General features: G+C 35.4%; 1 protein-coding gene across 4 annotated transcripts in view; it reads right to left on the bottom strand.

Moving 5' to 3' along the window:
* LOC149143923 (uncharacterized) overlaps positions 1-18,011 on the bottom strand; it is a 289,497-nt gene that overhangs the window by 147,320 nt on the left and 124,166 nt on the right. For all 4 annotated transcript variants that reach the window (XM_089446412.1, XM_089446413.1, XM_089446414.1 and 1 more), the window contains exons 8-9: positions 13,572-13,670; positions 13,325-13,440 (exon numbers count right to left, since the gene is read on the bottom strand). In XM_089446412.1, the coding sequence (XP_089302538.1) occupies positions 13,325-13,440; positions 13,572-13,670 (215 nt within the window). The remainder of the gene's footprint in view (positions 1-13,324; positions 13,441-13,571; positions 13,671-18,011) is intronic.

Genomic DNA, 18,011 nt, shown 5'->3' with positions numbered 1-18,011 from the left:
TCACAGAGGGGTTAGTTGAACCATTGCATGGTTGGGTCAAGGCATTTAAGCCTAGCACACTAAAAAAGGTGTTGAAGAATGTAACTGGTGTTGATCTTCATAATGGTATTTGAGTCATAATGTAATGTATTTGTCAAAAGAAAGAGAAAGAAATTTTATTGCAAAAGAAATTAACTTATTAAAGCATGGGTTTCATGCTTGGGTCATTGGTCAATAGGTCAAAGAACCCATTGTGTGCTCTAGGATTTTTGTACTAAGTCAAAGTCAAAGTCATTATGCAAAAGACCCTTCTTGGGCTCATTGTGTCAAAGAAAATAAATTTATTTCATGTATTTTAGTCATGTAAAATCCTCCACCATCAAGTCGGCCCAAAGCACTTAAAGTCGAGCTCAAGAAGATGTCAAGTTGGCCTCTTTCAAGGGTCACGTCCTCACACAAAAAGAGTATATATACAAGAGTTATTCGACATATTGAGGATGTGATACAAGTGATCTGCAATTAGTATGAAGAGAAGAAAGTGTGAAGATGTCTAACTTAACTCTTTACCATCACAAAGGAGTTGTTATAGCAAAGGAAAGAGAGATCTATGGAGTCTAGATTCTGCCTCAAAACAAAGGGAATAATATATATTGCAAGAGTTGAAGGTGCAGAATGGAGAACTTAGACCAAGGACCACAGAAGGAGAAGGAGAAGGTTGACATGATGGTTTGGAGTGAGAAAGATCTTTTGTTTAAATGGTCTTAGTTGTCTCAATCTGATATGAATTTACTAGTAGAAAAGTTTGACAAGGTTCTGTTGAGAAATCTAGGGGCGGCTAGAATAGGTGATTTCTCTTACTTTTTATAATTGCTTGTGATGTATGTTTACTTAACTTGATTAGCTTTTTTCACTTGATTATAATTATTGTTCTTATCATCAAACAGCGACCAAACAATAAAGAACAATGAGACAAGAGGACACAAGATATAGGCTATCAGCCAGGGTCAAAACCTCTCCTCTTGAGAGGAAAACCCATAAGAACTCTTCTCTTCTTATAGAACTTCAAATGACAAATTCCAAGACCTAAGACCCTTATCAAAGTCCCCTCCAAGACCAAGTCAATCCTTCCTCCTTGATGAGCTTTTCCTTCCAACAACTTCGACCCAAGCAGCTTCTGCAACTTTGGCCCCAAGCAGCTTTTTCTGCAACCTTGACCCCAGCAACTTCTTCTGCAACTTCGACTTCCATCAGCTTCTTCTGCAGAAACCCTAGATGGCACATGTGGGATAATAATGATGAATTTTACTTACTTTCCTTCTTCGTTTGGATAGCCTTCTCCTTCTTGACAATTAGGCTTGCAAACTTAGTCTTTTTCACACTTGATTTTGATCTTCTAAGGTAGCTACAATTTCGGTCTTACTGCTGCAATTGAAGCCCTAGTTTTCTCGCACGTGTGAGGTGTAAATGACCCAAAAACAATCCTCTAATACTTTGCTTTCCTTCCTTGGTTTCTTCTTCCCTTCGCTAGGCATTCTATGCTCTTCTTGTGCTTTCCATGAGTTGCTTTTTTCTCTCCCAAATGAGGTCGAGCTCTTCCTTATATATAGGTCTTTCTCTAGGTCGAACTGTTGCCCCTAGGTCGACTTCTTCACTCATAGACGCTGACTTGTTCTTTTAATGATGACAAAGTCTTGGAGGGTCTATTTGACACTTTTGACTTTACATAAATTTTCTTTACAAGATGTAACATGCCCAATGTAAAGATGTAACATTGACTTGTAGACTCAATGACAAGCCCTAGAAGCACTCAATGGGTGCTTGACCTATAAATAAATTTATGTTTCTCTTTACATCAAATATATAAAATCATGATTACATGTCATTATGAAGACCGAACCTAGTTACATATTTCAACAGGTATTCCCCTTCATGGGGGTTTTGCCTTCACTGAGTGCCTACATCTGGTGTTCATTATGTATGATCTTCATGTTTTTGGCATTTATTTGATGATGAGAACACTAATATAATCAACATAAGACAAATACAATATCACAAGTAAATGTCAAGTAAGAGAAATCAAGAATAAATATTGCCCTAATGGATTTCTCAACATGGTATCAGAGCTAAGGTCAGTTGGACAAGGCAGCTAAGAAGGTCACTTCTAAAAAGAGTTTCAAGTCTACCTTTGAAAGATTGAATCATCTAAAAAGGGAATCAAACTAATGTGGCACATTTTTGGGCATGATCATAAATTCTTATCTCTGCAATTAGGTCGCAAACCAGAGAAAGGAACCAAGGAGCATTTCAAATATCCGAATTACTAGACTACTAGTCCATTCTAGGCCGAAATCTTTACAAGGCAAAGTGAAGTCCTGAGCATAAAATTTAAGTCCTAAAAACACCACTAAAATCCAAAGGACTTGTGTCATCTTAGGAATCCAAAATGATCGAATTTTGAAAGGACTAAAGATAGTCCTTGTAACCAGCAGAAAGTTCAAGAATTAAAAGCTCAGGGATCGAATTATTTAGAGATACTATAGGTATGTTATAAAATCATAGTCACTCCACAAAAATCAATGGAACCAAGACCACTGTAGAAAAGGGGCAAGAATATGTGAATATGTATAAGATTTGAACTTCAATAGTGACAGAAAAAGTTGACTTGGAGGATCTCATTTCTTGACAGAATAAGATCTACTGTGAGAAGTCAACTTTAGTGAAACTTAATCCATCAATCTTGAAAAAAGCAATCGAGCCCTATATTCCTTGTGGATGTCTAACCAAATAAAAGAAGACATTTGTTAAGTAAAAGGAAGCAGTCTATATCAGTGTAAGGTGTAGCCTATTTGAAGAGACTTGCATAGCAAGGCCGAGACCTATAAGTGACAAAGAAGCCAATCTCTGTTGTACAAGACATTGAAGAAAGGAAGACCTTGATAAGCAATCTTAGCATCCCTGTCTCAAGAAAGGAAGAAGTCTACAAACTAGTTTGTCTTACACCAGCTTGTGGAAGTAGATTTGAGGATCTCATCAAAATTCAGGTAAGTATTGTTTATTTTTGTTTCTTTATTCATCTAACACTATGACTACAGTTTGCAAGAAGAGCAATAAGCTCAATGAAGCATCAAACTTTCAAGCATAGAAGGTTGAGGTATGTAATCTTGAGGTATGTATAGAATAATCATTTGTTAAAAAGGTCTAGCATGAAATGTTTTAGGGTTTGGTTACTTATATAATTCTAGGGTTGGCTAGTTTTTATTGTAATAAAGATTGTGAATATTTAGGATTATAAACCCTAGATAATACATATGAAAAACCCTCACCTTATTTGCACGTTCTCTTTGAAACCCTAACTCATGATATCTAATATTCGCGGATCCTTTGCAAAATAAAAATTAAATAATTGCTCTTTAGAGCTAGTTAGGGTTTGTACTCAAAAATCTTTAGTAATTCATTATCATCCCACTCTTGTACTTGTATATTTTGGTTGTGCTTGTACATAAATATTGCAAGTATATATTGAAGGAAGCAAATATAAGGTAAAAATGCTAATAACAAGTTGGATCCTTAAGCACAATTTGACTCATAAGGAGATGAACCATGAAGATGTTGACATAATTCTGAGGGAGCGGTTCATTAAGGAAACCTTACCATGTTTGTAAAAGGAGTAACTCAAGGTATGTACAAAAATTTATAGTAGATCTTCTTCATAGTACAAGGTAAGGTCATTTTAAAATTTGTTCTATATTACTAACTCTTTCAAGTATAGGGTTTTGAATCATTAAGTTTCTTGTTTAAGGCAATTAATCTTTAGATTAAATCAACCATGTTATATTATATATCTTTTGTTTACTTTAGTAAAACCCCAACCTTTAGGGTTCACTACAGAACCCTATCTTTTTTATACTTAGGGTTTGTTGATAAATTATCACATGATAAAATCCTACTCTTTTTATTAGGGTTTTGATAATATTATGATAAAACCCTAGCCTATTTAGGGTTTGATGTTGATATCTAGGTTATATAATGAAACCTTATATTTTTAGGGTTTGGTGAATTAAGGTTTATGACAAAACCCTTAAAATCGTTAACATAAAATCCTAAGAAAGAAAACCTAGGTGTATGGGCTTTTGTATGATTGGAAACCTAGCCTGGTCAAAATTGTCGTATATTTAATTTTGGAGTTTGATGTTTGTATCTACGGTTTTTTATAAAACCTTAATAAAAGATTGATACAAGGAAATAATAATGAAACCCTAGATATGTCCATCTGGGGTAGCTCAAGTGGCAGTGGCAGTGGCCGTGGAAATGAAGTGTCACCGAACCGAAAGTCTTGGGTTCAAATCTTGTGCTACCCTCCCCCCGTAGCGGGTGAATAATGGACATGTAAACACGAAAATCGGAGTCCTACCAAGATTACAAAAAAAATAATGAAACCCTAGATATGAAATTCTAGTATGCTAACTTAATTGTTGATATTCATGATAGTTTTATTAATAAAATCTAGGGTGTGTGACAAAACCCTAGTAGAATTTGACATGAAATTCTAAGGCATAATATTGAAGCCCTAGATGTAAAGTGCTATGATTGGATTGCTAACTTGATTTAGTTGTTGATATCTAAGGCTTTAAGTCTCGATGATGGAATCTAGGGTTTGCAACAAAAACCCTAGCAAGTTGTTGAATTCCAGAATATAAAAGATGTAACCCGTGTTGACTACGAACCTAACTAGGTTTAGTTATTTGATATCTAAAGCTTGATTATTTTGATGCTTCCATTGTAATGACATGATTTTGATATAGTTGACTTCATGCTTTTGTATATTTGTACTTGTTGTTGAAGATTTGCAGGTACATAATCTTCAAGATGTTGAAGATGACTTAATGATGATGATGATGATGGATAAAGGACGTTGTAAGAATGATGATGACATAAAAGATGAATAGACGACTTTGTTGTCATAAGAAAGAATGATATTCCTAAAGACATGAAGCTTTGGAAGGTTGAAGTTTCTTCAATGTTATGAAATTGTTAATCTCCCTAAGTTGAGATGGAGCTTGGATGAAAGAAAGTGTATATCTCCCCAGTTGAGAGGGAGGGCATAATGTAACAACTATAATAAAGACCTTGAAAGAAAGAGTGTAGATCATGGTTGAAGCATTACAGATGGTAATTCATGAATGGAAAAGTTAACAAGACTTGGATGTTCTGAAAGAAGTGCCAAGGGTGAGTTTGGTGTTGATGTAGAAGTTAAAAGAAGAAAGCTTCCAAACAAGATGTGTTGGAAAATATGAAGATGACCTAAGAAGCATCAGTATATTTGACAACCCGAGAGGTTTGTGTTAACTTATATATATATATTGAAAGTTTATTACTAATTGGGGTTGTGATTGTGCAGGATCTCTTGATAAGAATGTTGAACGTTTTGAAGCATGCTTAGACTGGTGGATATACATGATATAGTTGATAAGAAGAGATGAAGCATATTGAGGCAACAAGATGCTTGGGAGGACATCTGGCTGGCCTATGATGATGTATAGATCCAAAGTAAGGAGGCTATTGTTGGTCTTGTGGAGCTTCGACCTTGAATACAATACCTAGATCCCTAGGTTGGTGTTAGAGTTCAAGTATGATGGTACCTAGAGTGGTTAAAGCTTGGAACACACCTTAGTCCCAACCAGTTAGATACCTTGGTCAAGTATCTAATATGTAGCATTGTGTGTGTTGTGATTCTTCATAGAACATATCATTTTGAGATCATCCATGTACCTTTGTATATATGTAATTATGACTACCTCCCTAGTTAAGAGGGAGTGTTGAAGAATGTAACTAGTCTCGGTCTTCATAATTGTATTTGAGTCATGATGTAGTGCATTTGTCAAAAGAAAGAAAAGGAAATTTTATTGTAAAAGAAATTGACTTATTAAAGCATGGGTTTCATGCTTGGGTCATTGATCAACAGGTCAAAGCACCCATTGTGTGCTCTGGGATTTCTGTATTAGGTCAATGTCAAATTCATTATGTAAAAGACCCTTCTTGGGCTCATTGTGTCAAAGAAAAGAAATTTATTTCATGTATTTAGTTATGTAAACTCCACCATCAAGTCGGCCTCTTTGAAGGGTCACATCCTCACACAAGAAGAGTATATATACAAGAGCTATTTGAACTATTGAGGATGTCATACCAGTGATCTACAATTAGTATGAAGAGAAGAAAGTGTGAAGATGTATAACTAAAGTCTTTATCATCACAAAGGAGTTGTTATAGTGTAGGAAGGAGAAATCTATGGAGTCTAGATTCTGCCTCAAACCAAAGGGAATGATAAATATTGCAGGAGTCGAAGGTGCAAGATGGAGAACTTAGACCGAGGACTGCAAAAGGAGAAGGAGAAGGTTGACTTGATCGTTTGGAGTGAGAAAGGTCTTTTGTCTAAAGGGTCTTGGTTGTCTCAATCTGATTTGAATTTTACTAGTGGAAGAGTTTGACTGGGTTTTCCCCTTCATAGGGGTTTTTCCCTGGCTAATTCCCTACATCTAGTGTTCATTGTATATGATCTTCATGTTTTTAGCATTTATTTGATGATGAGAACACTAATATAATCAACATAAGACAAATACAATATCACAAGTAAATGTCAAGTAAGAGAAATCAAGAATAGATGTTTCCCTAATGGACTTCTCAATAGGAAGTTATTTCCAAGACAAGAGATATGGAGGATGTGGTACCTAAAAGTAAAGCACCTCCCAACTCACACCCGTTCCACAAGATAAAGATAAGATACCTCCCCGAGTGGAGGAGGCCAAAAGAAGCAGGTTGGATCCTGGAACTCGAGATGAGTTACGAAGAAAGAAACTTTGTTATAGCTGCAAGGAGCCTTGGGAGCCAAGGCACAGATGCAAGGGAAAGGGAAAAGTGCACTACATTGAGGTGCTCTCTGAAAATGAGGGAGAAGAAACAAGACCAATGCAGAATGACAGGCATTCTAGTTTAGAGGAGGAGCAGTCAAGCGTAAAAGCAGTAGGTGGCACCATAGCTACACTTTCAAGAGCCCCTAGCTACAACACCTTCAGAGTCAAAAGTTCCATACAAAGGCACACAGTCATTGTCCTAATGGACAATGGGGCAACCCCCAATTTATTGACTTGGCATTAATAGCTAAAAGAGGCATCTCAACAAAAGACTTTGAAGGCATTAATGCGAAGATGGCCAACGATTTCATCATGGCATGCTATCAGACAGTTCCAAAGGCAGATTCAAAGATGGGAAACTACACTATGCTTGACAGTTTCTACGTTGTGAAGTTGCCAAATTTGGACATAGTATTGGGTGTCCAATGGCTTATCATCATAGGGAAGCATTGGAAAAACTACCAGACCATGGAGACAGGATTCATTATAAAGGGAGGTCCGGGGGGGGGTCATCTTGAGAGGCACGACTCAAGATACCCCAAAGATTGCTACACTCAAACAAAATGGCGAGCAAAATCAAGCAAAAGCACAGGACACCATCACAAGATACTCAGCATATTAGCCACTAGTCCAATTCAGATGACGGGGAAAATTCGCAGCCAAACCTAGGTTTCATGACTCAATCAAAGCCTAACCATGTTGATATGCTAGTAGGAGTGCTCAGGAAGATGACGTTGGACCAAACAAGAAGGGCATCCACAGCTAAGAGGAGTAAACAGTAAAGCCAAACAACAACACTGGGACAAGGGGTATCAGCTAGTAAGAGATAAACCAATGGAGGAAGGGTATTGGGAGACAGAGAAATCATCAAATCACCATAATCTCAGCTAGGGCAGTTGGTTTCCCAAGATGAAACAGGAGATCCAATGAAAATATAGAGTTGAATAGTGAAGCAAATAGGCCATTATGAAGAGTTATGCACTTCAACTTTGCCACGAGCCTTTATGGGAGCAAGGTTACAGGATTTGCTTCATGACATGATGATAGGTAGCAATGTTATTGAATTGGGCAACCTTGAGATGACGTGGAAAATTGTTGCCAAAACTTTTAGTCGACTTGTTTGGTATCCTAGTACTGGATGGAATTTGCTTGAGGACAAGCAAAATTTGGGAAGGTAGGATTGTAATGTCCTTTTCTAACCCTTAGAAGTAAAAGGAGGCTTAGTCTTAGCCTATCTAGATCCCATGGGCTATTGACAGGAAAAATAAAGGAGTCACCATAATAAAATAGGTAATAATTAAATAAAAGGGGTAAAAAGATCACTTTCGAGAAATTAAGTGACCCATTGTATTACCCATGGTTTTTAGAGGATTAAATTATTATAAAAAGGGAGAAGGAGATTGAAGGAAAGGGTGGGGAGAATTGTTGAGAAAATTGGCAAGGAGCTCTAGGAGTTATCAAGTAAAAAGAAAACCCTAAATATTTCCCAGTTTCAATATTGAGAGGCATACCCTAGCTGAAGATAGTTGGTTTCAGTGTTGAGAGACACACCCTAGCCAATTCTTGTACGCAGGTTGGTCCTGTGGCCACGGAGCTAATTCAAGAGAACAAATTCCTAATATATTTACGAGACAAGTTTTATTAAACAATTAAAGTCAACACATTTGTTCAGAGGGTCAAGTTTATCAATCGCAATGCATTCACGAAGGTCGTGAAGGTTCATTCTACTATCATTCAAGGACCGAATTTATTGCAAGAATATGGGTTGAGTTCCCTTCCCTACGTGGGCCAAGTTTACTGCTGATAAGGGTCGAGTTTACAACAATGTTATAAGGACCAAACCATATAGGTCAGTTCAAATCGATCTGACCATTTTTTATGCAAAAACCAGTTTGAACAAGTGACTTGAACCGTTTTTGTCTGGTTCGGTACAGTAAAGTCACGTAGAAAGCAACAGGTGGGGCCTGTTTTGCTTCTTTTTCTTTAATGTTTGTCTTAGTTGGGCACTAGCCCAGAATAGGTGCCTAATATTGAAGCATATGGCCCTCCTATTGCTATGCATTTCATTTTCGTTTATCTTTCATTTTCATCCTTTTACTTAAATTTTTAACATTACCATGAAATGACTCAAGATGTTTGAGAGTGGCTTCAACCTCATTAGATTTCATATGGAGAAAGTAGAATTTTAGATCTCACTCGAAATCCAACAGACTTAACAATTTTCCAGGTTTTTAGGTTTGGGGGCGTTGCAACGCTACATTGGATTTTCTCATGTACAAGGGTATTTTTTTTAGTAGGCTCATAGGTGTTCTTTCTCTATTATGAGCCTACTAAAAAAAATACCCATCACTCAAACAAAATCTTGACTTGACATGCAATGATTTTTCTATCTTAATTTAATGCTTAGAGGGTGATATTGATGACGAAGATAACAATATAGGCAATGATTTTGATGATATGTAGGTATTTGTTGTAGCATAACCTTTTTTGGATGCTAGAGGCCATGTAGAGCTTGTTTGCTAATGTATTTTCGGTTTAGAGATGGATCGCACTAGGTGCTCTTTTGGTTATGTGCACCTTGTAAGTGAGAACTTTTGCTTATTTGTGTGTAAATGGTGTGGATTCATATGGATGCACGTGAATATATATGTTTTTCTTTAAAATTTGAATATTTTATGTGTTTTTGGTTGACCGGTATTTTGTTCCAGTTTTTTTACTGGTTTCCGTACAGTTCTGACCAATTCCCTGTCCCAGGGGTCTGCCGGTTCAATGACCAATCCGGTTCTGATAACTATGGTTTACAGTGTGTTCCTGGAGGCCGAAAATTTACTCAGAAAGAGAGTAATTCTCCATTACTTAGGGACTGAATTAAAGTTTTATGAGGTGGTTGAGTCAGAGCTAGAATGGCCACAGTACTGTCTGTCAAAAGATCAATTCATTATCAATTTCCTTCATTCAAGGTTGAATTGATTACTAGACAGTTGAATTTAATCCATCCTCTCAAGGGGCAGCGGTATCATCTGTTAGAAGGCCGAAGTTATTACCTGTGTATGTGTTGAATACAGTGACAGCCACAAGGGTCGAGCTTGTGGTTAAACAAGGAGTGAATATCCCGGATTGCTAGGCCGAATTGCCATAGTCAAATCAAATCGACTGAGTGGGTACAAGAGAAAGGACATGAATCGGTCTGGTGTGGAGATCAGAGATCGGAGATCGTATTGCTGCTAAGGACGAAATCTCTGTCACAAGCCAAGTTTTCTATTCGCCAGAATATCGAATTGATTCACAATTCCTTTGAAGTCATGTTGAATGACTTCTTGAGGCCAAGCGAATTGTTGGAATAAAAGGCCGAATCCAAAGGTGAATGGATTCAACATCTTTGGCAAAGCGATCTCTCTAGAGTAGTTTGTCAGGTTCTACCTTAAATTAATATGTAAATTTCCTCCTACAAATCTCTGCAATAAAATAGTGTTGGAATTGCAATATTTTTTCCTGGGATTTGCACATTTTTATGCTATTTCTGGTGTTCTCTATTTACAAAATTTTTATGGATTTATGAGATAAAAATCTTCATGTCATAATATGCCAAATTAAACTCTTGAATTCTTGCAAACTAAATCAAGGGTTATTACAACCATCCAAGAATAGCTGATGTGGAATGTAGGTAAAAGGGTGCAACACTAGTGGAATAAAGGAGACACATAGCAGTCATGTATGAGAGAGATAGAGAGGGGATATGCATGCGCCAACCCTAAACTATTTCCAGAATTAGAGCTGTTGTTCTGATTTAGCTTTCAATATTATTTCTAAATGACAACTATTGTTCGAATTTAGTTACAGTTTCAATTCAATTCTATATCAGCCAATTTTCTAATTCCTATTTGCTTTTAAAAGTTTTGGAAATAACCACATGAGTTGACTTAGCCCAAGCAGGGTGTAGATCACTAGCAGCTAACACTTGCTTTTCTGCATGCATGTACTCCTAGTTTAGGGTTCTAATTTAGAAACTCTCTCATGTAGGCATAGGGCAGACTTTCAGAAGCTGGAATTAGAGTAGAGTTAAGGTTTAGTCCTCTAACCTAGGCACACTACAGGGATGGAGTGCATTCATTGTAAAACTATCTCATTCTAGTCTATAAAGGTGTAAGAGGGTCTTCCATTGTGTTAGAAAATTGAGGTTTTGAGACATAGCGTTAGAATTTACTGTTTTTTCATAATAAAACAGTGATGCATATTTGAGATTTCAGCTTTCCTGTATTTTCTGTTAGTGTTTCCAGCAGCATCCATTTGCAGATTAGCATATTCAAATATTGTTGTTTCGATAGATTTCAGTTTTAAAATTACCCAGAATTTAGTTATTCTTTAAGTGTAGAATCTCTTCATCCAAGTAATCTAATAAATTTCTCAGAGAAGCACTTGAAAAGAAAGGTTCACCTTCTAGATATTGATTATGTAAAACATATTTGCACCTTCTAGATATTGATTATGTAAAACATATTTGCTACTGTAAATTTGCAGTCTCTGTCTGCATAAATTTGTTTCTCATGGGATGATTTATTATTTTGCTAACAAAATCTATCTTGTACACAATTTCTTTGCATGAGTTTGAGAAATAAAATTTAGTTTCTTGTTTTTATTATTGATATGTCTGTTTATTGTGCATTTCTATTTGGGCTTCCAACTTAGATTTTCTTTTGTACAAGTCAAGGTAATCTATTATGTCTGCAGTTGTCTTCTAGGTATGCATCTATCTTTCACATCTAGATATGTGATTATGTTGGGTCTCTCTATACTATCTTTCAAGTATGCATCTATGTCTGTTATCTTTCAGGTATACATCAATGCCTCTGCTCTACTCTTCAGGCTGGTTTGTGCTTCTTGACATTATCATCACATCTATGTTGCTCACATCTGTGGTCAGTAGGTTGCGCCCAGCCTAATATGTCTACTTCGTGCAAGTTCTGAACTATGAAAACTCAGTCAATTTCTTATGTGTATTTGTTTGTGCCTACACCACAGATCTCTCTCTATTTCTTATGTCTATGTTTAGCTTTTACTCTGCATTGTTGGAATATGACAAGTTTCCTCTAACAGGCATTTCTATCTCTAGCTCACACAGTTTCATGTCTGGCTCTAAACTCCTTTTTACATTGGACTCTACGTGTGATTTTCCATCGCGCTTTGATTCGTCGCATCTATGTGTTTCTATTGTGTGTCAATGTATCACAGTCTAATGCATGGTAGACTGTCAAGATCTTTCTCTATTTTTTCTTTCTTATTTCTTCAAATTATTCTAAATTAAAAAATAAAAATAAAATAAATAAATAAAATTCATCTATAGTTTGAACTTGAGAAAACTTTAAAATAAACATTCACTTACCTTAACCTTTTAAAGTTTTAATTTGACATGCATCTCTCTCTCTCTCTCTCTCTCTCTCTCTCTCTCTCGGACCCATGCAAACTTCGGTTTGGACATCTTCTTTGATATGATACCATTATTGCAATTTAAAGATACATGATCAAAACATGACAGAGGCAAAAGGAGAAAGTGTATTATTAAATGTAGTAGTATACACAATATAATAGAATTCCTTTCTTCATTCATTAGGTAGTACCGTAGTTGTGCTACCTAATTATGTGTAGTTGTTCATTCACCTAGTTGGTGACTTAACACATATATGACCTTTATTACATGATAGCATTTTAGGACAACTCACAATATTTTAATTGGGAATTATTACTTTGAACATGTCATAGAGGGAGATGGTATGAGAGACGAAAGACTAGAAATCAATTTCCCTCGGGGGGGAGGGCGTTGCTTTCCTAGAGAGGAAAGCATGCCGAAAGGACTAAAAAGGAAGTTTTAAGCATTGAAAGAAGCTCACATTTTCTCGAAGCAAGAAAAAGTAGATCCTTCAAAATTGTGTACCACAAAATAGGAAAAGACTTTGTATTTAGCAGCCACATATTCAATAATAATTTGCAAATTACAATTACTTATCCAATGATTAAGGTAAACCCTAACTGGCCTTTTGCACAAACCTTTTGTGTGTCCCTTCCGGTATATTTTCTAAACCAATTATAACTTACCTACATTTGTTCCCATTGTTTGTTATAGTTTAGTCAATATGCTTCAAACTAAAATTTGTTTAGGTGCATCAATCAATTATAAGACATGAAGAGAAATTTGGACTATCTTCACTAATTCATAGACTCCTATCAAGTCATAATTAGTACAATAAAAGAAGGCATGAATAACAAGTTCCTATTCAATATATTAGCAGATTGAAAGTTATCCTAAAAGAATGATTATTTATCAATGTTCCAACTTCTAAACTATCGTTGATTTTAAAGTACGGTGAGTCATCTCAGGACACAAGTAAGATTTAACCGTAGAGAGAATGTGGAGTACTATTTGTACATAATGATAAAACTACCTCGCGTGGTAGTCAAACTTTGCAGGGAAGTCTACTCTAGTCATGAACACCTCTTCAAATCCTTTGTCCTTGCATTTGTTCATGTATCTCAGGGTACGTGCTGCCTCATCCACAAGCTAGAGTACACAATAGTTTTGCGCAGTCAAATTGTACATCAAGATAATATGCAAAGGAAAGTAAGATTGCATACACAACATTACAAAAAATCGTGACTACTGAAGTTACTAAAAGACAATCTTTAAATTACCTCAACCAGTCCGCTCTTGGTCATTCGAAATGCCAGGTTAAGATATCCAATTGAATCGCATATTACAACGTCAAAGAATTGTAGAAGCCTTCTCTTTAGCTAAAATTCACGAATTTTCACAAATCAATGGTTTTATTACCAAATTTAATGTTTTAAGTATTGCATGTAAACTATTTGACAATTGTAAAGTGACTATCTACATCAAAAATTAAACATAAATTTTGAAAAATGACTTCTATCTTATTAATCTTGAATTGGTTGTTAACATTGTAAATATGATGTTATGAGATCATAAAAAAGTACTCCATCCACCATATGTTGTATTTCATTAATAATATAAAATGACATTACTAATTTCAATCAAATTTTTAGACTTATTAACTTTTGTTTAAGTTGCCCACCATCACGTTTTTAGACTACACAGTATGTATAGGACATTATAATTTCCACTAAGGGTTTTGAATTTTTAATAATGCTTATACATTCTGTGTTACCAAATCTCACTTTGTTGCATTCAACACCACAATATTAATTATTAAACATTCATTATGAACAGTCTCTCATCAAAGCCACTCAATCACAACTAAACATTCACAATAAAACTCCTATTAAAATAGCTCAAGGACTCAAATATTTTGCCCAAAAAAAGTCTTATATTCAAATTCACTACAACGAACAACATGATAGCCCTTACAATGCAACACTTCCCTTCCCACCCAAGCAAGAATAGAAAGCATATCTGAATGGGAAAACATATCAGAAAATATATTTTAAAAAAAAACACTTTCTAAGTAAAAGGGATAGTAAAGCAACCATAGGTTGCTAACTCATCCAACTATCTACAAAAGTTCATATTACAAAATTACTCTTAGGAGACATCAAAACTTGTAGCACTATATCTCCAATTCCTAGGATAAGAAAGAGTAGTGATCCAAAGAGCATAGCACAATCACCATGGAAAGTAATACCTCCAAGAAATATCATTCAACTGGTAGCTAAATGTGAACACAGTGGTCTAGCAATCATACAATCCCAAAAGATGTGTGAAATTCTTAGGATAAGAAACACTACAAAAGTAACACTGCATCTTGCATTCCTAGGATAAGAAAGAGTAGTGATCCAAATAACATCACACAGTCACCATGGAAAGTTATAAATTTAAGAGCCACACCAAAACTAGCTTCACTCAATTAAGCATACCTCCAAGAAATATCATTGAACCAGTGGCTAAATGCAAACACGTGGCCTATAGTTCAGTCACCAAAAAGAGCAATTATGGCCAAATGTCATTTGCTTGCCGATCCTTGAAACAGAACCTGACATTGAAAAACCCTAATCTAAAATCCACGAGTAGACCAAATGATATTAATAACCAACCCTCCTCATCAGCCACAGTCATACATCTGCAATTCAATTTCTTAGAAATACTAGGCTTCAGGCTAAAGTCATAATATACAAATAAATTTTCTCTTAGACCACACACAATCACTCTAATGAAATTAGTATCCTTAAGGGTTGCTTTGAACCTATGATCCAAGGAGGTTGGCTTATATTTTTAGTGGATAATCAAGGTCCTAAATCAAACCTTCCACAAAAGCTGATCACCCCATCATGAATGCCACATATAATTCAACTTGCAAATACCGTTACAGTAAAGATACTTTCCATTAATACTGGGAAGAGAACAAAAAGAGTTCATAGATGTCATGAATCACCAAATACCATCTCTATATCCCTATAAATTCCATCACAAAAGGATAGAGAATACTGACCAGGATTTACAAATCCTCTTCTCGAATAGGGAGCAACTAAGATCAGTTAGAAACATTCCAAATCACATCCAAAGCAAAATGGAGCATTTGGACCAAAACTAGTCTTGATCGACTGGATTTCAATGTATAATCAAGATCGTCAAATCCCGCTAGTGTGATTGGATTTCAAAGATTTCGTTTTGTAAGGCGGCCAAGGTTTGAACTTTGAAATTTGCGCTAGTTGGGAGAAGATGCAAAAAAATCCAACCATGTTAAGGGTTGGAGTGGCCCAGGCCAGTGCAATCCCTGGGCTATTTTGATTGCTTAGATGCCCCTGGGTCACAGTTTCTTAGACCACAGGCTAGTCCTGCAAGTCAGGGATGAATCAATATATTTATTCTTTATCCTTAGGGATCTATTTATTTGTCATGATGTGATCTTAAATATTGTGTAGCAATCTATGCATGTTGAAACAAAGCTGCCAATTAAAATGTACAAGGATCACACTAGGAAGGGTGAGTTGTTGGCCAAAGGGATGGCCAGGACGTTAGAGGTAATTATGAATCTGAATGCCATTTCTGATTTGGAAAGCATGACATCAGTTAACTGATTTGGGTAGCATGACATCAGTTAATAGAAGAAAAGATACCATTAATGAAATGCTGAATGAGATGAGATGTGACAAAATAACAGCGTTTACAACTCTTTGACAGCTCTAAGAATTTTGACTTCTATATACATGCAAGAATATATATGTAGATCAAGAAAAAAAGTTGTAAAGATGGACATATCTCAAAGCCACATAACAAAAAAACATTTTAATCACTCTAGGGAGCTTGTGAAGATAGGAAAAATGTTAGTGCTATAGCAAGTTTAAGAAAGGGTAGGAGACAGTAAAAGGGTGGAACAATCAGGTCAAATGGAATTTGAAAATCCTAGTCTCTAGATCTACGAAGAGGCATGGTCAATAAAATCCGTGTCAAGCAACATTCTCACTGGTTATACTACATAGGAGTTGGGAAGCATGTGGAAAACAGCAACCCGTGTTGGAGGCTTAGAGGAAGAAACAGGAGATTTTACAACAAGCTTCACAACTGCAACAATTGAAGCCAAACTGGATAAGTCATATGCAAAAACAAACTCCGCTGGCCAATAGGCCCAGTTAATTTGCTACAAACAAAGTTCATAAACGCAGCATAACACTCAGAAGATCTGATATATTTAAATATCCATGATAGGACAATAATATTTATATAGAAATGTATAAAACATATGAGATGATTCATTGTTACAAATGAGGGCCCACTTATATACCTAGGCAAGTGCCCTTTCATGAACGGTCATGTCCTTAGGGACATGCCCCTTCATTAACTAATTACTATTTAATTAACTACTTTTTATTATTATTTATATATTTGTATTTATATTATTCTTATATAAATTATATTCATAACATTGTCTTCCTCTTTTTAAGCTTTGTCCCCAAAGCTTATTGTTGATAAGGCGTGTCATCTGTTTCTTTGTCTTGTAATCTATTCGCATCTTTCAGAATTCTTAAGTTGTCATCTTCGATGATACAAGATGATAGGATTCTCTAAGTGATAAACAAAATTTTCAAACTGTTGAATCTTGCAGTTATTGGAAACTCGAGAGGAATTGTTATCACAAGGTTGGATTATGGTGACATCGATATTCTTTAGAATGTGAGTCACTTGTTTCTGGTCTAAGTGATATGGATTTGCAGATTGGTTGAGATTTCTTCTTTTGTGATTTGGGTGTCAATAAGGAGTTCTAGTGATTTGATTTCCTTCACATACAGAAGTTGCTTGGTTAAACACTGGATCTTCACTTTAAATTTTCGTCATTTGAATATGTTTTTACCTCCACTGGTTTTTCATCTTCTTGAGTTGTGATATTGACTAGATCAGTATTCGTTCTTTTTTTCTTCAACTTCGACTATTACATCTAAAAACTCTGATACTTCCTTCGTGATAACTTATTCTAGTTTGGTTTCAATGATTTCTTATCATTTTTAAGTTTCTTAATTTGAGAAAATAGATTTTAATTGTGATTTCTGAGACGTAAAAGTTCTTTAGTTTTTGATTCATCAACCTTATTTTCAGAGTTTTGACGTTCAACCTTTTCATCTTTTAAACACTTGATTTGTTTTAATAACCTCTGATTAAGGTCTTTTAAGTGCAAATTTTCTTCTTCCTTCTTTGATAGACTCTCATTGAATTTCCTCTCTAAACATTCTTTTTCTTGTTCTGATTTTTGCTTTGTTAACCTTCGCAAGTAATTTTTTACTATGGTCCTTTGGACGCCAAATTTCTTTGTTACTTTCTATTGATTCTTCTTAAAACCGATCTTTGAGATCTTTATATTTCTTTTCCAATGCCTCATTTTTTTGCTGAAGTTCTACAAGTTGTTATTTTAATCTTTTAATTTGTGTATGTAGACTACCTTGAGATTTTTCCAAAGTAAACAATATTTGACACACTGGTCAAAAGATTGTGCGATTTGTAAATACCAACGAATACTCAAATTATGTTGGACAGACATCTAATCCAAAACATAGAATTATGTATGGAATCCATAGTTTCTTCATTCGTTTTCAAATTAACCATTTTTTTAGATGAACTTAGGGTTAACGATAACCCTTTGTAATTTTTTATAATAATATTTTTTT

This window comes from Pinus tabuliformis, chromosome X (genome assembly GCF_031772625.1).
Source record: "Pinus tabuliformis cultivar Carrire ecotype Pingquan chromosome X, CPIR1, whole genome shotgun sequence".
Lineage (NCBI taxonomy): Eukaryota > Viridiplantae > Streptophyta > Pinopsida > Pinales > Pinaceae > Pinus > Pinus tabuliformis.
Note: the sequence above shows the minus strand (reverse complement) of the source record. Positions and strands in the feature narration are given on the sequence as shown.